Source organism: Salminus brasiliensis, chromosome 12 (assembly GCF_030463535.1).
Source record: "Salminus brasiliensis chromosome 12, fSalBra1.hap2, whole genome shotgun sequence".
Taxonomy (NCBI): domain Eukaryota; kingdom Metazoa; phylum Chordata; class Actinopteri; order Characiformes; family Bryconidae; genus Salminus; species Salminus brasiliensis.
In genome coordinates, this window is record NC_132889.1 from 25,117,443 (window position 1) to 25,138,732 (window position 21,290).

General features: G+C 41.0%; 3 protein-coding genes across 4 annotated transcripts; 1 reads left to right on the forward strand and 2 right to left on the reverse strand.

Annotated features, from left to right (window-relative positions):
• Positions 1 to 189: 189 nt before the first annotated feature.
• Positions 190 to 6,491, reverse strand: ankrd54 (ankyrin repeat domain 54). The gene is made up of 8 exons (XM_072693192.1): positions 5,808 to 6,491; positions 4,989 to 5,036; positions 4,816 to 4,914; positions 4,000 to 4,071; positions 3,591 to 3,638; positions 3,280 to 3,404; positions 1,934 to 2,041; positions 190 to 570 (listed from the first exon to the last, which is right to left on the reverse strand). Exons 1-8 carry the CDS (start codon positions 6,163 to 6,165, stop codon positions 496 to 498), a joined length of 933 nt encoding a protein of 310 aa, XP_072549293.1. The 5' UTR covers positions 6,166 to 6,491; the 3' UTR covers positions 190 to 495.
• Positions 6,492 to 6,967: 476 nt separating this feature from the next.
• Positions 6,968 to 14,874, reverse strand: foxred2 (FAD-dependent oxidoreductase domain containing 2). Of its 2 annotated transcripts, none has more exons than XM_072693191.1 (10): positions 14,751 to 14,874; positions 13,649 to 13,871; positions 12,651 to 12,956; positions 12,174 to 12,425; positions 11,719 to 12,051; positions 10,384 to 10,550; positions 9,918 to 10,083; positions 9,543 to 9,769; positions 9,048 to 9,218; positions 6,968 to 8,275 (listed from the first exon to the last, which is right to left on the reverse strand). In XM_072693191.1, the coding sequence occupies exons 2-10, from the start codon at positions 13,864 to 13,866 to the stop codon at positions 8,043 to 8,045; spliced, it is 2,073 nt and encodes a 690-aa protein (XP_072549292.1). In that variant the 5' UTR covers positions 13,867 to 13,871; positions 14,751 to 14,874; the 3' UTR covers positions 6,968 to 8,042. The 2 variants fall into 2 exon arrangements, with proteins under 2 accessions (XP_072549292.1, XP_072549291.1); XM_072693190.1 differs by having other exon boundaries at positions 14,744 to 14,874.
• A 1,703-nt stretch (positions 14,875 to 16,577) lies between these two features.
• On the forward strand, positions 16,578 to 21,270 carry hmox1a (heme oxygenase 1a). Its single transcript, XM_072693356.1, has 6 exons — positions 16,578 to 16,845; positions 17,650 to 17,761; positions 18,062 to 18,277; positions 19,638 to 19,910; positions 20,573 to 20,621; positions 20,729 to 21,270. Exons 1-6 carry the CDS (start codon positions 16,802 to 16,804, stop codon positions 20,854 to 20,856), a joined length of 822 nt encoding a protein of 273 aa, XP_072549457.1. The 5' UTR covers positions 16,578 to 16,801; the 3' UTR covers positions 20,857 to 21,270.
• The last annotated feature ends 20 nt before the right edge of the window (positions 21,271 to 21,290 follow it).

A 21,290-nucleotide genomic window follows, 5' to 3' on the forward strand; every position in this document is an offset into this window, starting at 1 on the left:
AAAAAAAAAAAAAAAAAAAAAGCACATAACTGTTAGGGATCCAGCCCCCCAGGACTTCCCTACCCCTTTTATATAGCTCTAAAGCCTGTACTGTTTTGTGTAGTTCCACATACTTTGTGTCTAAGCTTCTGATCAGTCGTGTACTTACTGACTAACTGGCTAAGAGACAAGACAAACCAGGTCAAAAGAGCCAATTGACTTTTTTTTATTATTATTATTTTGTCATTGGTACAACAACCCACTTACAAAAATGGCTTACAGTGAACAGTAATGACTGGAAAGACCAACATGCAATTAAAAACAGAAAAGGCATACGTTTTTGTTTTTCTTTTATCCAAGAGACAACATGGTGTGAAGGCAATTCATTTAGTCCAAATCTTGCACAATGACCGCCAGAAAATATGAAAATGATAGCACAGCACATGGTCACACATAAATAAATATCTCAGGTATTTGACATCCATCCAGGATTCAGCCTTCTGCTATCCAGCTTCTCTACCTGTCTCCCATATTTTGCATCTGTATACTCAGAGATGTGAAACTGGCCAGTAAGTCAGTCACCTCGTCCACCTGTGAATGATACACACACAGACACACAAAACGTTTAAAAGTTAGTCAGTTAATATTAGCTGCCAAGAGTATATGAATATGATATGGATGGTATGATGACTGTGGGACAGTAAAATGAAGATATACGTTTTATTGTGTGCTTGGTATAGGACAATGCAACACCTAATGTAGACTGAGGATCAATTCCCCACCTGGGCAAGCACTCCAAGCCATACCAACTACAAAGAAGCCATAACCAAATTAGTCCGTCAAAATATTTTGCAGTTTGAAATACTGCCAGGTTACTACTTTTCCGTGATTCACAGCTGATGTGGAAAAGATCTGCCTCTGCTAAGCTCCAAAAATCAAAATTAGGAGTGGCCAAAATGGCATAAATTATGTTTTGATGGGATACAAAACATCACATCATTATTTTCCCCTGACATCTAATTAGAATAGGCATAAAGTGACATTTTAAAAATACTTTTTAAAAGAATACAGACAATATTAATGATCTGCTCAAAAAAGCTTAGTGACATAATGTGATTACTTTACTATGATGACAATTATATTTCCCAGTGCTGTGCATGTGCATGCATACTACTATACTCAATCAATACTATAGCATATACACTAGACTATACTGCAATCCTATCCAACTATTATGTTTATGTCATTTTGGGGCAGTGGTGGCTTAGTGGTTAGCGCACTGTGTTATTGAGGACAGGGCTATGAGTTCGATACCAGAGATCACTAAGCTGACACTGTTGGCACTGCAGTGAAGGCTGCCCACCGCTCTGGGCACATGCCCACTATCCCACTGTGTGTGTGTTCACTAAATGGATTGATTAAAGGCAGAGATCAGATTCCAACACAAATGGTGATTGTTGTCTTTATATAGTGTTTATACACCACATTAATATGGGAAAACTGCCAGTTTTCAGTTTAACGTATATCATGGTGTCATTCCATTATGTATTTTGTGTTCAATTAAATGTGTAAAAAAAGTGCAGAGCTTACATTATTGTATGCAAATATAGAAATGTGGTCAAGATCAGTCTCTGACCATCTCCAAATGTCTTTTTAAACGTAATCTGATCACTGCGTATCCTGCGCAAACGCTTCCAAATAAAATTTCTGCATTAACAGAATTAACAACAGAATAATAACCCTAGGGTTAAAAAGGTTAATGATTATACCTTTTAATGATAAATTGTTGGGGACTGATACTTTGATGCAGACAGTATTTAAGGCTTAAAATGTAGTCAGACAACTTTACTGGCATTCTTTTTCAGTCCAAAAGCCACCCCATCAGTTTTTGTGGATGGCGCCCAATTGCATGCATCTAGATGTGTGCCTGTCTATACATTCCATTGTTCGTTACCTGTTCTTTAGTGCGGGTGTGTTGTAGTTGGGTAGAAATATGCTCCAGTCTCTCTCGCTCCTCACTCTGACCCATCACGTTCAGGTACTCCCGCAGCATCTGAATTATCTACAGACACACACAGCAGCATTTCAGCAAAAGCAATGACAGGTGTTAATCTCTTCCACTCAAGAACACATTTAAAAGGTTGTTGTATAATTGCAACCATCATAAAACTGGCTATTCCCTGTAATTGTTCTGCCTATTGTACACCTCCATAAGGCAAAGAAAATACATCTATAATGGAACTTACTGCCCTTTCAACATCATTATGTCTTTGGGTGACTATCTCTATATATTACACATGTGTATTTGAAGGGACTGCCCTAGTTAGTGAACCAGAAAGACACTGTTTTAAAAAAGCTAGTACTCTCCCTCTCTTTCTCTCTCTTTCTATCTAGGTGCAATTTCACAGTTGCTCGAGCATGAAAGCTGACCATTCCATCCATGCCCCTGTCAAGTCAATGAGAGCTGGGTTAGTACCCAGGGGCTCCATTAACCTCACAGTTCATCGAAAAACTATATTGCATATGAACAGACGACACCAGGGATTGCTTGTACACCAGATTATCACTGTAGTCTGTACTGTTGTAATTAATTACAAATGTAATTAATGAAATGAAAATAAGTTACACAATTTATTTCATTTACTTTTACATTCAGTAACAGCAAACCCCCCCACCCCCATTTACAATATAAAAGTGACTTTTTCTGGATTGTTGGGGAAACTGAAGACTTCCATGTTTAAAATGCTCACACATTAGCACACATCTATTTCAGAATTCATAGAAAGTCAATAACTACCTTCTGGCTTTTGTTCTCAGCAGCAGAAACTACAGCTTCTAACAGTTGAGGATCTCTGCAGTTTTATGCTGTGTTCAAAACTGTTCCCTATTTACTATCCCCTACATACAAAAATCTAGCTCACGATACAGAGCACCATTACAGATAAAAAATTTGACAAAATAGTGAACAATTTTGGACACTAAAACAAGTGGTGCGAGAGCAGATTGCATCGCTTAAGCAAACTGAACATCTGTGTTCTTCACAGAAGCCGCACACGAATCTTGAAATGAATTATGGGTAATATAGTTATAGTTCAGTGAAATATATGCATTATGTTTTCGGACACCAATAGACAAAGAAAATTTGTGCACTATATAGTGAATGGGGCACAGTTTGGGAGACAGCTTTAGTTTTATTGATACTTGCAGATCTGCATGTTCTCCATTACGGTTCAACATTGCTGCTGAAGCAATCTTTGAAACACTGTATTAGTCTTAGGTTATTAAATCTTTCATAATAACCTGAGTGACTTCTCCTCGCAAGGTTTCCAAGCTTCGCGACTCTCCCTCCTGCAAGATGTTGAGCTTTGAACGGGCGAGGTGCAGAGGGGTCCTTCCTGCACGGTCCAATGCATCTACACGAGCACCTAAAGTAGGTCTGTAATGTTATGACTGGCACAAAACTGCTGAAAACAATAGTGTATACATACACACCTAGTACACACTTATTCTTCATGAAATTTTAGTGATGTATAAAATAGAAAATCTGTGTTTCTGCTGAACAGCTGGGCATTGTGTAATTCTCACTCAGGTCATTTCCATTCATATCTTACCTCCTCTCAGTAAGGTAGTGATGACAGGCACGTGGTTGGTACAGGCAGCTGTGGAGGCAGAGCCACAATCAATTCCAAATTCCAAACATTTCCTTTTACTTTGAAAGAATACTTTAGCATTCAGGTTTTCTAATATTCATCTACCGTTCTCTAGCATATGGCTGAATTTCACAAAGACAGGAAAGTACATGGTAAAAGAAAAAGAAAACCCAATAACTGAAGCAACAGTCCATCAACGTGCTCAAAGTCAACAGTGAACATAGAACTGTCTTGATCATATGCTACAGATAAAGCAGACTAAGCTGAAAATGTTTGAAGTATTTCTGTAACACAATGTTTTTTTTTTAATGAAAAAAAGTCAATGCCACAATTTTGAACACCTGACACCATAAGAAAGGGAATTCCTCACCAAGATGCAGAGGAGTGTTCCCCAGACTGTCTCTCTGGTTTGGGTCAGCGCCATAGCTTATCAAGAGCTGAACTAGATTTTTAGAGAAAAGTGGAGAAAAGAAGACAGAAAGGAACATCATCAACAGGCTAGCAAATGCTGGTATATGAGTGTGATGATTTTAATGCACAGTGGGGCAACACTGGTTCTTGTCAGGGTAGAAGGGGTAAAATGTAGTATGTACAATGTGGAGACTGCACTGCTTATATACTAATGTTTTCTATTAACCAGCAACAAACAACACCCAGTCTATGTTGTGTCACATTCCTCTCAATTCCCAGCTCTAGTCGCAGAGACAGATTACACTTTGAATTGCTGCATTTCATGTCTAAACAGTACCTGCATATACTATATATATGTCCAGACACATATGAGATTTTTTTTTTTCTTATTTTTTTTAAAAAGCACATCAACACATACAATATTTACAGTCATGTAGCTCTCATCTGTTACTACCAGTGTATCCTGTGTTATATCCTATATACAGATCCTATATCCTTTTTTAGATGCTGAAATGCATCTTGATGCAAGGTGTAAACAGCCTCTCAGATTACACAACATGAACAGAAGTTTTAATGGACCCAGTATTGTGAACTGAAACAATGGCTAAGGGTTACACTATGGACAACAACTAGTTTGTTGTTGTAGCGGTTGCAATGTCCTTTTGTGTTTGCTGAGGAAACGAATAAGAATTGTTCATGGCAATATGAAGGGCAGGTATCAACAATGCACAGGTCACTGGTCATTGAATCCTGTCTCTCACACTGCCTGGCTTACCAATGCTCTCATTGCCATTGCAGGAAGAGAAGTGTAAGGCTGTTCTTCCTTTGTCATCTGCAGCGCATGGGTCAATACCATCTTGCAGAAGTCTACGAACTAGAAAGAAACGTCTGTTAAAATGAGCAGGGTTTTTGTTTTTAAGAATTTATTCCCATGTGTGAGCTTCCTACCTGTGTCAATATCGTTACCGTTGGCTGCTTCTCTGAGCCTCTTCACAGCTGAAAAAGAGAAGGGGTAGGTTTACAGGAAACAGAGGAACAGTGCTGCTATGGTGTAGACACACATCACTGGTTACTGAAAGAGATTTTGCATATTCAACAGTTGTCCTTTAACACAAAGACACTGAAGCTTAGTTGCCCATTTTTCACTCCGATATTCACTTATAAATCATACCAGTCACTGTCAATATGTCCGACTGACTGAAAGGAGAGATGGCACTCCGTGAAAGAAAGTTAATCAGGTCCATATTAAGTCCGGTCTGGTTTATTTCTTTCGGAAAAAGCAGGCCATCACGTTAAGACACAGGCTGCTGGTTGGGCCCATGAAACACTCCCCAGTTCTTCTTTTACTGTCTTTCTGGCAAAGCAGGCCAGTCAGAGTCGCAGTTCAAATATCTGACAGAGGCAAGAAAACTCTCTCAGTCTTGTTTTTACTGTCTAGCAAAGCAGCAGCAAGGGTCATCACCATCCGGTAGGTCCACAATAACACACTAGTACTAACACGGGACTGTTTTTTTTTGTTGTTGTTTTTTTTGTTCTGATTACATTAAAATGACACCAAATATAAATAATACTAAAATAAATAATAAATGAAATATTATTAAAACTGCAAAGCAAAATGAGAAACTGAATAATTCCCCTAATTCACGCCCCAGTCTGTCTTTTTCTCTCCTGGTCTGAACAGCAGTCTGTAAGCTCTGTCTCCCACTGAAACCTAACTACCAAGCCACTGCACTAACCTGTAGGCTACGACTGACTGCAAAACTTTACCGTAAAGGTCTTTCCCTATGGGTCCCATGCTTCGTCGAAGCCTCCCGAGCCTCCTTGCCCGGCTCGATGTCATCTTTCCGGGCTTGCTCGCACCGCCCGCGTCCGCCTGCAGCAGAGCCCCCGGCGTCCACAACGAGTGCAGGTAGCGGATGTTCTTCTCCGCGGACTGTCCGGTCCTGTGCAGCCTGAGAGCGCCCAGCGTGTCCAAGCTGGAGAAGCCGAACCCCGGCGAGGCTCCCACGGCCACCCGCGCCCCATCCTCCCTCTTCTCGGACTCCTTCACCGTGTACTCGCCCTCGGAGCTGGAGCGCTCGTCGTCAGAAGCTGCTACCGCTGTAACGGGACTCCACCCGTCCATTCTCACTAAGTCATTTAACAGAAACCACTCTTGTGTCTCCACATTACTCAACGTACCGTCACTGATCGTCCTCCACACAGCCCTTAGCTGGGCATGGCATCTGTAGATCTGCGGCCTCCACCTACCTCGGCACCAGCGTATTCTGCTTCTGCATATGTCCAGCGGTTACACGGTGGAAGCTACAAAGCCAAACTGATCAATGGAGAAACAAAAGCACCATAATTTCCATTGTGGATCAATACAGAAACAACGATCTGCTGTTCGATAGACTGTCACGGAGCCAAGATGTCGTCTGCTTCGTGTTAGGCCTCGCTCCAATAACAAGCACGTCGATTGCGCTGCCCTCGGGTGCACACAGCCAATCAAATTCGGCCTTAGTGCTCTTTTACCCAATCAGAGCCCGCGGGGTCGAGTAGACTTCATGGAAGCGCCGTGTCGCTGAGTTTCAGTAGAAGACAGCACAGAAGTCCCCCAGCAGTCCTGCACCCACACCCACACCCACACCCACACCCACACCCTGCTGCACTACCTACACTACCAGACATTTGGGCGTCTGCTCTAACCTGAAAAAAGGGCAGCACGCCCCACCCCAGCGTTTTTATATCCTTTTTTATTAAATGTAAAATGTAAAAACGTTAAATGTAAAATTAATCTGAAATACCACGTACAAATACAAAATCACGTGTATTTATTATTTTTAGTTATTCAAATCTTAATTTTACTTCGTTAGTAGCCTACTTTTAAGGTAAAACATGCGTCTAAGAAAAGAGACCAGCTTCATATTAAATGACTTTAATGGACATTTCAATCATAATGTTTGATGCCAGCTCTCTTCAGCTATTCCTCCCTCAGTTCCTCCTCTCTGTTTAAGCAGCCACAATTAATATTGCATCAAAATAAACATCATGTTTTAATCAATTTAAACACTATGTAAGTTGTCATACTAAAAACCTTATTCATACTTATATTCACTTAATCACACCAATCACAGGCCACCATGTTAATACCCATATTGCTGGTTGGGTCCACAAAACACATCCAGTCCTTCTTTTACTGTCTTTCTGGCAAAGAAGGCCAATCAGAGTCACAGTTAAAATATCTGACTGACAGCAACAAGAAAACTCTCTAAAACAGCTCCACACAACACACCACAGTCTTGTTTTTACTGTCTAGCAAAGCAGCAGCAAGGGTCATTACAGTGAAGCCTTTATCATCCGGTAGGTCCACAATAACACACCAGTACTAACATGGGACTGTTTTACTATACACAATATTTCCCAAGCCTATCCAACTTAACACTAATAACATTAGTGAGCCCATGCTTCTTGTCCTGAATTTTTATGGGACTCTTTTGTTTTGATTATATTAAAATGAATAAAAATAAACTGTCATTATATGGACATAGTCTCTGCTGCAGCACTGTTGTACTCCCAGAAGACACCTAGATCAGGTAGGCTATACTGAACTTGACACAATGTAAAAAATGATTACAACAAGTTTACAATAACTCATAATTCTTTTATTTTAAATAGGTTGACGGTCCTAAAATTGGGGCGACTGTCCCCTGCATTGTGTTAAAAACTAGCCTGTACAGAACATTTGTGCAGAATGAATCTCACTCAATACTGGCATGTATCTGTTAATAAAAAAAAGAGTACCTGGCAGGTATAAGAAATAAATTAAGTACCCCATAGCTGATCCCAACCCAACATAAACACATTAATATTTAGAGCAGCATCGCTTATATAAAATCTTAACAAATGATAGTGTACAAATTATCCTGGATGAAAATATGAGGCTTTTCGAGAATACCACAATGAGGTATAGACGGATGGAACAGAGTTTCACATAGGAAGTGATCTTTGGTTCAGGTCAGTTTAGAGATCAAAGTTGATTGTCGAAGTCACTGCAGCACCAGCGTGGGTCAGGTATTCAGAATGTGGCCCGTCACCAGCAGGAGTAACTGAGCCCTGATGAGCTGGCATGTGTCCAGCCTCCCGGGCGTGCTGCCATAAGTGGTTGTTCCCCACAAAGCCCTCTTTGTTCAGGTAGCCTTGACGACAGAACAGGGGCGGCTTGCGACTGGTGAGGGAGAGTCGGAAACAGGATTCTAAGGAGGGAAATCAAAACAGATGGAGGTAAACACTAAAATATGCTCCAATACCTAGATTCAATTTTATTGTCCTGTTTTAATTTTTTATTATTCGTTATATGTACTTTATCTTCACTAAAGTATATCAGCTCCACTGACCATATACAAGAACTTTGTAGTTCTATATATACAGACTGTAGTCCATCTGTTTCTCTGCATACTTGTAAACCCTCTTTCACCCTGTTCTTCAATGGTCAGAGCAGGTAATATTTGTGTGGTGGATCATTCTCAGCACGGCAGTGACACTGACGTGGTAGTGACGTGTTAGCGTGTGCTGTGCTGGGAGAAATGGATCGGACACAGCAGTGCTGCTGGAGTTTTTAAACACTGTGTCCACTCACTGTCCAATCTATTAGACATCCCTACCTGATTAGTCCACCTTTTAGATGTAAAGTCAGAGACAGAAGCTCATCTGTTGCTGCATCAGTGGTCAAAGGATGCTGCTAGCTGGACATTTCTGTTTGGTGGACTATTCACAGTCCAGCAGTGACACTGGGGCGTTAAAAACTAGAGTAGCACTGCTGTGTCTAATGAAGTCGTACCAGCACACACCACCGTACCAGCGCAGTCGTACCAGCACACACCACCACCACCACATCAACATCTATAATAACAATCAGGGTATCAACTAAAGACACCCTGAAATAAATGGAAGCGAATGGAGAGCTCTTCTTAAATAGTCCTCTTGCACCTGATCCACTTAGGACCTGACCGATCCTCATGTACATACCTGCATAGAAGGCTCTGAGATCAGTCTGAAGGCAGTGTTCAAGGAAGCGTCTTAGTGGCTGGCTGTGAGAGATGGGCTGGTCCCACTCAGTCAGGAAGTCCTCAACCATGTGATGCACAGCATCAGGACGTGGCAGCGGCCAGCCAACCGGACGCTGCCTCATATCTCTCTCTGTGGAAGGAGATGGATAAAGACAGTTGCTTTATAAAATATGAACACAAATGCTTCATATCTTGGTGTGGATAAGGATGGCATTAACAGTTGTTTTATGAAGTACATTAATGCATTAGCGCAGTACACAGACTATAGTTGCAAACCTTGATGCCGAACATCATTTTACAAATGCTGTCAACCTCCTGAAACCAAATCAAATGTTCCTAGACCTGTATTATGCTTCAGCACTTCTGACATTATTTGCTCTATACCCATGTGCCTGATAGTGGCAACTGTGCGTTCATATTTAGCATTACTTCCAACTACTTTATGCTCCCTTACCTGTTGGCAGTGTTCGGTAGAAGTAGATGACAGGGTGGAGGAAGTTGGACTTCCAGGCTTTGGTCCACTCTGACTCAGCACGGCCTGACCCAAGTGTGTCAGTGCGGTTCAGTCCGTACTGCATGACCACGACCAAGAGCCCAGCCTCAGATATGTGTCGGCCAGAGAGAGCAGAGAACTGAGGCAGAGCCTGCACTGGAAACTCCTCCAGATACTCACAGTGAGAGCTAAGAGACAGATAATTGTAATTTAAACACATCAGAGAGGTGAGCCAAATAAGACTGAAGGGCATTTTCCAAAACAACAGCTGCCATTTCGAAATCATGCCTTCAAAGATGAATTCATTAATGACAAGGAAACAGAATAAGCCCTTACCCTTTCAACAGAATAATGTCCCCCAAAACCCCAAACATTTGGTACGGCCCAGAGGCTTCATTGACTCTCTTCAAAATCCAAGACAGCAGCTGACTGGTGGACAGTCTGGTAGCTGGCCAAGCACTGTTATGGTAACGCTGTTCTAAGATCTTATGCGCTGCACGCACTATCAAAACACAAGAGAGCTGGTTAAGCCTGGTAACAGCCAATGTACTTTAGACTGCAAAGCTTAAAAATACTCCTAGATACATTTTTGCTAGTACCATAGCTGTCCATAGCTACTTATTGTAGCTTCTCACAGGAAGAGGATGTAATATCTAAGAGCTGATGGAATAACTAGCTGCATTAAGGAAGACAGTCATGTCCATTGCTTCTAGTAAAACATTTCATAGCAAGATATTTAACACTCCTTTCTATGTATCAGACAAGATGCATTCAACAATCATAGCACACAATCACAGCTAACCTGTGTAGCGGAATCCATGAATGAAGCCTCCAGCTGACATGCGATAGTCTCTGGAGTGGGCTGCTGTTCCCAAGACGAACAGGTTGGGGGTTCCCCTGCCCTCATACCATGCTGTCAATGCTGGAAGACGGCCACGGGCACAACTGCTGTGAGGCAGACGGGCTGAGCTGTAGCAAATAGCACAAGAAGCAAATAATTTACTGTGTGTCAGAAGTTATTCTTGTCTTGAAAGTAGGACTCTAAAGATACTTTTCAAATGTATTTCTATACATTAGTGGTGTAAAGAATAAAAATATTACTATTTAAACATTTTTACTTATATACACATTATTAAAGTACAATATTTCAAACACTTTACACATTGTGTACTTTCTGCAAACTAACCTGTTAGTTTCAATATTTTACATTACTTTGTAGCACTGTGATACCATTCAATGCAATACAAATATAATAAAAAATATGCACATATTTCCAAAATTTTGAGAAAGACTCTTTTACATAGACTGTATACAAGAGCGGACAGTGCATCCCGGTTCATTCTCTCATTGTGATGTTTTGAAGCTAAAAGATGGTTAAAGTGGAAGTTGCCATCTTGTTTGTGCTTGTCCGGTACAGAAAGCCAGAGCATGCACAGCCCCAACTGGAGGTGAGGCTGCATAACTTTCTGTACCCCACCAGAAAAAACAATCATCACAAAATGACTGCTCTATCAGTTGCATGCCAGTTTATAAGTATCCCAATTTGCCATTTACTGTCTTGAATACCTGCACATTTAAAATATCAGACTGGCAGTATTAGCTGTCTATCAGCTTGCTCTCGGCTGGCTGCTCTGTTTATTTATGTGGATTGAGCGGGGTTAAAAGCCAGAGTCAGAAACTGTGCCCTATTCACTATACAGTGCACAGCTTTGGGGTTCTGCCATTTTGTAGTGGTGTCCGAAAATGTAGTACCAAATCTTTAGTGCACTGTAACAATCCCAACATGCATTGTAATATATAGTGTACAAACAATGTACACTAAACAGACATGGAATACCCATTATTCATTGCGTTGTCTGGTTTGAAAATTCGCACACAGCATATCTAAGGAAGACTGATGGTCAGATTGTCTATGCTGTCATTTTTGCAGTCAGACTTTACAAAAACTTTTTTTCTCAGGGTAGCACTTTCACAAGTATTTTAAACAATATTTTCATGTGTGATATTGTTTTCAAAATGAAAGAATTCTTTTATACACATAGCACATACCATTTTTATATATTACTGCTATATACATGTAGTACATAACTTTAGTCTATGACAGATCCATGTGTAGGTTGGTGTAAAACGTTTATACCCGTCATAGATGGAGAAGTTGAAGCGGAATCCCAGACAGCGAATCACGCGGTCATACGGTTGCCGTAATGAGAAGTTGTCATCATGGTACCCAGGCAGATTTTCAGCAGTGATGTTAGCGCTCCTGTTGCCATTACGGCCATCCAAAAGTTCGTAGAGAGTAAGATAGAACTGTTCTTTGCTCTTTAAAGATTTTCCACTCCTCTTTATTCCAGCTCTTCTTTTTCCTCCATGTCTTTCCCTACGGACAATAGCAATGTCCCCCAGTCCTCCCTCCACTAAACCATCCAGAGACTTCAGCTGGTAAGTGTCTAGCAGCTCATTATTCACAGCCCTGTAGGACAAAAAAAGATAATGTTCTGTAATAACTAAAGCTTCAGTATAGTGGTTGGTTTAGTGTAGTGGGTAAAAACAATACCTATGGCAGGGTTCGATTACCCAGCCAGGCAAGCATACCTGAGGTCTCCAACGTAGTGTGTCTGCCAGGCTAGTCGTACAGGGCTCGGGCTATACATGTGGATCCGACTGGCTCTGCCCAGAATGCTCTGTGCCGTCTCAAAGGCTGAGTTTCCTTTACCCAGGATCAGCACTGCCTGATTTTTGTAATTCTCAGGATTCGTAGGAATGGATTCGTAGCCTTCCACCAAGTCAGAGCCCACAAAATCCACCTGTACAGGAACCCACAGGCCAGTGCACACTAACAGAACTCTAGATAAGAGCCGGAAAGACAGGGCGAGGATGAGAAAAGTCAGAACCAATCACAGAACAGCAAATACATGTATTCCTTGCAAAATACATAAAAAAATGCCTGCCTAAGAGGTTCATGTTTATCTGCGCCAGAGAGTCCTATTCTATTGGCAAAGCTGTGTGTGTGTGACTCAAATTCTGCTTCCATTATGGAATTTATAATGGACAAAGCTGATAATGCAATACCTGCATTTATAATCTGTCCCATGCTGGTCAGTCAGTGTGTAGCCTTTGTGTCCAGTCAAATCTGAAGCTCGAACTTTTCCTATATCAGTACCATATTTAACCCGCAGCCCCAGCTCTCTCTCAAATATAGAGAGGTAAAGGGGGTAGGTGTCAGCCTCAGGGTACAGGTCCTGACTGACTCTCTGAAACAGCAGGTCTGGCCGGTCACTCAGCAGTGAGTTCCAATCATGGCGCAGGTTGAATTCCTTGTTCTGCCTTCCTGTGTAGATCTTGTTGATGCTGATGAGTTTTCTGTGCCGAGGATACCTGAAAAAAAACAAAGTGGGTAAACCTTTGCTTGAGCTCATTCATTCAGGTATCTGTGAAATAAGACAAGCCACTTGGTTGCTCCGCTGACTTGTAAAAGGTAGAACAGCATCTCTATAATTGCTACTCCGGGCCCAGGACACTGCTAACTGCACTATGTAACTTTTGGCGATGTGGGCAGAAAAAAGGCTTGCAAGAACACATCAGCCCTTGTGATTCTTTGACTCTTAGTGCCAGTTCTGTGTCTCTCAGCTTGTAAAATGCATGTAAAAAGCGTTTTCTTTAGTGATGTCTCAAAGTGCAAATTACACTTCCTGACTATAAGGACTAGAAGCCTGACTAGGATCCTAGGAGTACAATTCTGCTTCAAGTGTATGTGTGTGTGTGTATATGTCACTGCTAGATTGAGCAGGGACCTGATCTCAGAACAAACAGAGTATAGCTGTAGCAATGCAATCACTATTTCATTCGGATACAGTTGTGCCACATGTTGAACTGTACATGCAAGCCTCAAGCCCCGGAAAGATTAGCAAGTAACAACTCTTAAAATCATGATGCAGCACTCCTGGTAAAATACAGTTTAAAATCTACATATGTGAATGACCTGTAAGGCCTGAAGATCATTAGCTAAAGCATCCTAACACTGTCCCAGGTATTAGCATGAAAAGGACTAATATAAGGAGCTCACTTACCTTTGAAAAAAACTTCCTGGTCCAGAGTTTCGCTCTAGTATTATGTAGTCTCTTTGACTTTTGGACAGGAAGTAACCCATCTGTAGGCCTGCAGGTCCAGCCCCGAGCACACAGTAGTCATGATAATGAGTGCTGTTATCACCATGATGTCCACCAGGAACACTAAGGGCCCGGGATACTTGTAACAGGAGGCAGAAGAAAGCCAGGACTAGCTCCATTGCCACTGAATGAAGAAATAACAGGACAACCAGACTATTTATACATGCAGATAATGTTGTATACTTGGTGATGCTCTGAGAGAAAACATTTGAAAGAGATTGAGGTTTGAGATTCTTTACACTTTGTCCAAAAGTTTTAAGACACCTGCTTTTCTAATGTTTCTGAAATTAAAGGGTATTACTAGAGGGTATGCTGCAGTAACAGCTGTGTTAAACGCTTTACACTAGCTGAGTTTGCTGTGAACACTGCTGCATGAATATCAGAATGTATGTACAGTTATGTCCATATGTATGAATATAATAGTGATTATTTGTAGCTTTAACTCAAGGGGTTTCACTAGAAGATTACATAAGCTGCTGAGGAACTACAGTCATTGTGTATATAGATAGTAGATAGATAGTTTTATTACACCCATTAAATGAAAGCTGAAAGATTACATTTCAATCATATTTTTCACACCAGTTTCTAGTTTCATTACAGATCCTCTTGGAGGTGTACAAATGTGTTGAAGTGATGTGGTTTAACAACTAAAGCTAGTAGCTAAACTCTTAACCCAAACACTACACCTCCAGCTATACAGCCTGAAGAGGGTCGCCGCTGAACATTTCTCCTTGAGCTTAAACAAGAAATAAATACAGCACTGTGAAACATGCAGTACATTTAGTGAACTTACACAGCGAATATATACACTAAAAAAAACACAGAACAAAATGCAGAGCTACGGCCTGCCTTGTCGTCCCTGCCCTACTCTGGAAGCTCTATCCGCCAGCAGGGGCTCAAATCCTGAACCGACACCAACAGCAACCTCAACCGCGATACAAGGAGGAGGGAATAGATGAGTGAAATATCACCTTTTTTGAAACTCACACGACCTACCTCTTACCAAAACGGGTCCTTTTGCCCTTCAGAAGACGGTCCAGGGGTGTTTTTTGATCTGAATGGGATCAGCATCCTTGTACTTATTTCAGCCTTTCCCATAACATCCTCATCAGCGCAGCACACGGAGTTAACGACGCAACCCGCGTCACCACAGCGTCACGACGCACCACCAATGAGCAGAGAGTAGGGCGTGGCCTGTGAGTTACCAGGGTTTGTTTATTTATTTATTTATTTATTTATTTTTATAAAACATTTTAAGTACAAAGCCGCGTAGAGGTTCAATGAACTGCGTTTTTAAAGGAAATAAAAACTGAAAAAAATAATATACATTCAGCAGTGTAAGGCAAAAAAAATATTTTTATGTCTCAAATATTATGTCTCAGTGAGGAAAATGTTATTATTGAAATTAAAAATAAAACTCCGGATGAGTTATCGTTTTTACATTCAGATTATTTAGATTTACCACTTACTTTTGAGCGTGGTTGAAATGCAGGTCTCTTTACTTATTCTTGCCTAAGTGTCTCATTTACTGTAAGTTTTTTTCAACGCTTCACGTCTTGGTTAATTATAAAGATTTTACCGTACATATGTACATACATACAGTTCCTTATCGCAGTCTTATTGTCTATATTGCAGCACACTGTCACGGTTTTACTCCACACATCGTACGGCATATTACCCCACATATTACCACATTATTCATGTGCTATCAAAATTGTTTTAGTGTGTTCACACAGTTAATTTTTCAGATTTTAGAAATGTAAATACAACTCGCAGATTTAGAGTGTCCACTGATTACCTTTTTATAAAAAATACGAAAAGTAGATAGTAGGTTTAAATCTGAATCAGGGGTCGCAACTTTAGCGCCATCATCTGGTGAACGCTTTCCAAAACGCGAATACTTTCAGAAACGATGAGTCAGGTTAGCACTGTGCGGCAATGTGTAGTTCTAATACAAAGTGACCCAATATTTAAAAAAGTATATGTAAAAATAACTTTACAAATGTTAATTTAATTCAAATGGCAGCTTTTTATAGTAACTCTTAAACTGTTGTAGAGTCAGCAAAAAGTTAACATTATACTAACATTCATTTAAACATCTACAAAAAAAAAAAGACTTAGTGCACATATTTGACCTTGCTGTTAAATAAAAATGAGTTTAATGAATTCTGTATAGAGAGCCATGCCAACTCAAAGGACCATTTGAATGCTAAAGTGGATCATTGCCTGGCTAAAAGGTTATTTTCTTTGATGTCAAATGTTTTGAATATTTTACAAATGCTTTGAGTAAAAAGTAAAATATTACTGCCTTAAAAAAAATCCATTCACATAAATTCTGCTCTTTATTGAAGCCTCACGCAAAATGCTTGACAACGTTTTCCCTCACTTTTTGCTGTGTCATGGTTCCACTGCGCTCCGGCTCCCAGCTGAGTCACGTTAAGAAGCACACACACTGATTTAGTGCTGACTTCTGAACGCATGGGCGCAGTGCTGTCCGGTGGAGAAGACTTGTATATTCAGTATACCAACTGTTTCTATCTCCACAGAGATCCTAAAGAGATCACCAAAGACGTCCATGTTCGTGCTGAAAACACCCAGCTAATGCTCAGCTACCAGAAGGGACGGATCATCCAGCCACAGTATAAGGTAATGTAAGGTAATAAGGTATTAATACCAATTGGGGCACGTCCTTAAACACTAAAACTAAATACTGGAGCAGTCTGAACTCAGTCGTGTTGTCCTCCTGTGGCTTGGTTTTGTAGACCAATGGCCAGCTTTTGCTCTTCTTAATCTTCCACAGGTGAAATATGTCCACTCATGGTAAGCTCGGGCATGTGAGGCATTACTCAACATTCTCACTTCCCGTTTGCTTGAACTTGCAAACAAGGAGGAGAAAGAGTTGGTATAAAAGAGGCCAGGAGGACCATGAGAAAATCAGAGCAGCGGTCAGCTCAGCCTGAGGAGGAACAGCAGCAGCACAGCTACGCTTGGGATTGCTTATCCATTTAAATCACCTATTCACCATCACAGATCACCATCACTACTGTTTCAGAGATGGACAGCAAGACCAGCAGCCAACCAACCAGCAGAGCTGAAAGGTAAGACTTCTTATAATCAGAGCAGATTTGTGCAATTCCCATAGGGATCATACTCTCTTCCCACTCTTACAGTAAATTTGGATGAATTATTATAGTTTACTTTGAAATAAACACATACATTATTAGACAGTATCACATGGATACTGCAGGAGGCAAAACATTTATTACATATATTACAATAGGACTTTACACAGTCATAGCAGAATATTATGACCACCCCCTGGTTTGGAATGAACGCCTCCACCATGTCAGTGTCACTGCAATGCTGAGAATGACCCACCACCCAAATAATACCTCCTCTGTGGTGGTCCTGTGGGGTCTTGTGATTGAAGAACAGGGTGAAAAGAGGCTAACAAAGTAAGCAGAGAAACAGATGGATACAGTCTGGAATTATAGAAGTACACAGTGCTCCTGTATGGTAAGTGGAGCTGATATAATCGCTGAGTGTATTTCAAACCAGGGGTGCCCATAATATTCAGACATGACTGCGAACAGGACTACATCATATAGCTGCTTATTTTATTATAGGATTTCTATGGGGGCAATCAGAAACAGTTACATGCAATAATACGTTCTATAGGTGAATAGATGGCTAGACCTCCAGTCACTGTATAGATCAGTTCAGTGGCAGTTGCAACTTACCTGATTTACTTTAAGAAAGGATTGATTAGATAAACTAGCTGATGGATGGGAACTGTGCATACTGGTGACTGGATTGGATTTTTAGAAGCCTTGTCATAGGACTGTTGCACAGAGCGGAATATACAGGATACCAAACAGATCCCACTGTTTTTACCTCCACAGAGATCTGTCAGAGCAGATTAAAGAGATCACCAAAGACATCCATGTTCGTGCTGAAAACACCCAGCTAATGCTCAGCTACCAGAAAGGACAGATCACCCAGCCACAGTATAAGGTAATAATACTTTACAGCAATTGGGGCACGTCTTTAAACACCAAACTAAATACTGGAGCAGTCTGAACTCAGTTTGGACAAAAGCAAAGCCAAAAAAAAGCACTGTCTTCAGGAAAAGCTCAGTTCTTTAGCAGATAACCTCAAATGGCCCCATCTTTCTCTTCCCTTCCCAGGAAGAAACGCAATTATCCAGTTCTCTAAATCTGCACACTCAACTTTCAAGCATTTTTCTCTCTCTCTCTCTCTCTCTCTCTCTCTCTCTCTCTCTCTCTCTCTCTCTCTCTCTCTCTGCATTTGCAGCTTCTCCTTTGCTCTCTGTACGAGATCTACCGGGTGCTGGAGGACGAGCTGGACAAGAACTCAGGTCACCCAGCAGTGGAGCCTATCTATTTCCCTCAGGAGCTGGCCAGGCTGGAGCCCCTCGAGAAAGATCTTGAGTATTTCTTTGGGCCACAGTGGAGAAAAAGAGTCACAGTACCTGCAGCGACGATCAGATACGCAGAGAGACTTCGAGAGGTACAGCTCATCACACAGCTTGGCATTTTAGGAGCTGACATTTATAACAGAGAAATGGAGTGTGGAGACAAAGTCAAACTGGCAGAATGTCTCCTTGACCCAAATGTGGTCCAAGGTGAACTTTATTTGCCATTCAGTCCCCAAAGGCTGAAAGCGCAAAAGTTTTAGCCACCTGTTTCAATTAGAATTCAAAAAGTAGTGTTTTAATATGACAGTGCTTTTCCAAAGCTCTCGAGAGAAAACAGCTGCTACTGTTTTTAGCAATGCAGTGAACTTTTCCTCATTTATAGACAACAGCAAATCATAGTGTGTGATAAAAAAGAAAAGAGTTATAAATTTTTGCAACTTGGCAGCCAGATCTTGGCTGTCTCGCCGGCAGCCGGGCTTCGAGGTTGTCTACAGGCACTTCCAAGATCTACTCCCAATAAACCTCCCTGCTCTTCCACGAGCTCTCTCCAGATGTTCGCAAGCGAAATCATCTCATTTGGGAAATTGAGGTGAAGGAAGGAATTGAATGCTTGTTGATTAAAACCAATGTGGTCATCTTTAAACACAGCCATTTGTTTCTTGCCCACAAAGGTTATCCATGTTTGCAGCCCACTTGAACTCAGGGAATATCCCGTATTAGACATGTCCAGATCCCTGTCTGGAAAAGAATGGCGCAGTAGCGACATTCGCTTATGTTGTTTCACTGCTCTCTGTGATGAAACAACATAAGCAAGTCTGTCTAAGAATACTTTTTTCAGCATGGATCTAGGGACAATGTGGGCAGCTGGATAATGCTAACTACTACTTACATGTAATTACTTACATTACTGGCTACATTAGCCTCTTAGCTTAACTTTAGACACTGAATTTGTTTTGACTGATCAGTCACATTTGTGATGGGAGGGTTTCATGACCATATTATTTCTTTGATCGCACCACTGTGTAGTTGTTATACCGGTGTAACGTTGATCTAGAGTGCATAGCTAATGGCTGTTACAGGTTGAGGAGGTTTTTGCTTCTTTTGTTAAGTGACTGTTTGAGAACATTGGTGTGCCAGTTGATATGCTGATCACCAGCATAATGTTGTGTTTTGAATGCTGGTATTGTGGTCAACCAGCACCAGTGTGTACTTCAGGCTGATCTAAGCTGTTTTGTAGGGTACCCATAAAAAAAAGAGGCACTTGTTTCTTAGAGCCACTCTGAAAGTAGTTTCAGTGGCATATTGTTTGCAGAGTGTTTTTTTTTTTGAAGGTTTGATGAAATCCCCCCCTTGATTACTGTGAATGAGGATATGAAAGTGCCAAGTGTGATCACGTTACACAGTGAGAACTGTCCAAGCCATAACTCTCCCACCGTTCTGTCTGTGTCTTAGATTGGCAGCAACAGTCCCAATCTCCTGGTGGCTCACGCTTACACCCGTTACCTGGGCGACCTGTCAGGAGGTCAGGTTCTGGGGAAAATTACCCAGAAGACCATGGGGCTCAGCGGCAATGATGGCGTGGCCTTCTTCACGTTTCCTGAAGTGACAAGTCCTCATCGCTTTAAGCAAATGTACAGGAGCAGGATGAACAGCATTGAACTGACCGAAGAGGAGCGCAGGAAGGTCCTGGACGAAGCAGTCAGGGCTTTCGAGTTTAACATTGAAGTAAGTAGGTGGGCAGGGGGAAACACGCTTTATTGAGAAAGAATACACAGAATACTGTTACATTACGCTTTACTGAAGGTGAACCACTGGTGTCTTAAAATTTCAGCATAGTTTAAAAGAGTGGTTTAATGTTAAACAGTTACTTAGACCCCGTTTACACCTGGTCACTTCATCCATCTTGAGTATCAGGAATATATCTGGATACAGCCAAGCCACATAAAAAAATGCAAGTGTATACATACCAAAGACCCAATCATTTAAACCACTTCAGGAGGTAGAGGGGTATAAAGCCCCACAGCACAATGCACAGTGGAATAGTGTTCTCTGGAACGCTGGCTCAGAGAGTTGAGGATAAGGTGGGGTGGTGATCACCCAACATCCCGACCTCACTTTTCATAATGAATGCTGTCAAAGCTCCTCCAACCTTCAAAGTAGAAGGCCTTCCCTGGACGGTAGAAAGTTTCTCCAACAAAAGCAGTTTAAACATTTTTTTAACCCTGGATTTAAAAGAACAAAAAATGAGCAGGTGTCCCAACACTTTTGTCCATGTATACAGTATATGAACATCATATAGAAGTGTGCATGTGTTTGTGACCTTTAAATGTTCAGCATTAAATGGCTCTGTTTTCATGGAATGATTCCAAATATTCTTTCTTAAACAGGTATTTAATGACCTTCAGAAAATCTTGAGCATCACAGAAGAGGCTTCTGGTAAGCATTACAATCTCCCAAATATCCAGAAAATGAACCATAACTTAAGAACATCTGTATTCTCCTCAAGATAAAACCAATCATTTTACTTTTGTGTGTTTTTTTAGGCAGCAGTGGAGAAGAAAAGGCACATACCACTCCATTAACCATCGTTTCTAAATCTGCAGTTGCTCAGTTTACATTAGGAGTGTGTGCTGCACTGGTCACTGTTGGAATGGGAGTTTATGCTCTTTGAAGACAAAAGTCATGTGCAATAGCTGGGACACCCTTGTTCGAATAACAATGAAAATGAATCAACAAATCCTCAACAACCTAAACATGGCATTTTTAATTTAACATGGAGAGTACATGCCACATTATGTCCTCCAAACTTGTCAATGACTGTGAATCTGAATGTTTAAGGAACACTGATATTCCACTGAAAATATAATTTTCTTAATTTTACCTTGAAGTACTGTAATCATGAAAAGACAATACTAGCTTCTGTGAATTATTGCATTTCCTAAACTGTGATAGTAAACTGTAAGGTCAGAGTCACAGTAAATAATGTAAGACTAACATACCTCTAATACTCTGCAGTTTATATTGAAGGCCATGGATTGTAAAAAGCACTAAATATGTATGTATTAAAATCACTTATTCTCTTTAAGTGTGTCCTAAATACACTAC

Bases quoted from the DNA above. Each gene is read 5' to 3' on its own strand.
- ankrd54 (XM_072693192.1), bottom strand. From the start codon at position 6,165: ATGGACGGGTGGAGTCCCGTTACAGCGGTAGCAGCTTCTGACGACGAG. The intron at 4,072-4,815 runs GTAAGCCAGGCA...CTAAAAATCTAG, and splicing joins CAATGGCAATGAGAGCATTG to TTCAGCTCTTGATAAGCTAT. The intron at 2,042-3,279 runs GTTATTATGAAA...GTGTGTCTGTAG, and splicing joins TGCGAGGAGAAGTCACTCAG to ATAATTCAGATGCTGCGGGA.
- foxred2 (XM_072693191.1), bottom strand. From the start codon at position 13,866: ATGGAGCTAGTCCTGGCTTTCTTCTGCCTCCTGTTACAAGTATCCCGG. The intron at 12,426-12,650 runs GTATTGCATTAT...GCTCTTATCTAG, and splicing joins GGGACAGATTATAAATGCAG to AGTTCTGTTAGTGTGCACTG. The intron at 12,052-12,173 runs GTATGCTTGCCT...TTTGTCCTACAG, and splicing joins CACTACGTTGGAGACCTCAG to GGCTGTGAATAATGAGCTGC.
- hmox1a (XM_072693356.1), top strand. From the start codon at position 16,802: ATGGACAGCAAGACCAGCAGCCAACCAACCAGCAGAGCTGAAAG. The intron at 17,762-18,061 runs GTAATAATACTT...CTGCATTTGCAG, and splicing joins TCACCCAGCCACAGTATAAG to CTTCTCCTTTGCTCTCTGTA. The intron at 18,278-19,637 runs GTACAGCTCATC...TCTGTGTCTTAG, and splicing joins ACGCAGAGAGACTTCGAGAG to ATTGGCAGCAACAGTCCCAA.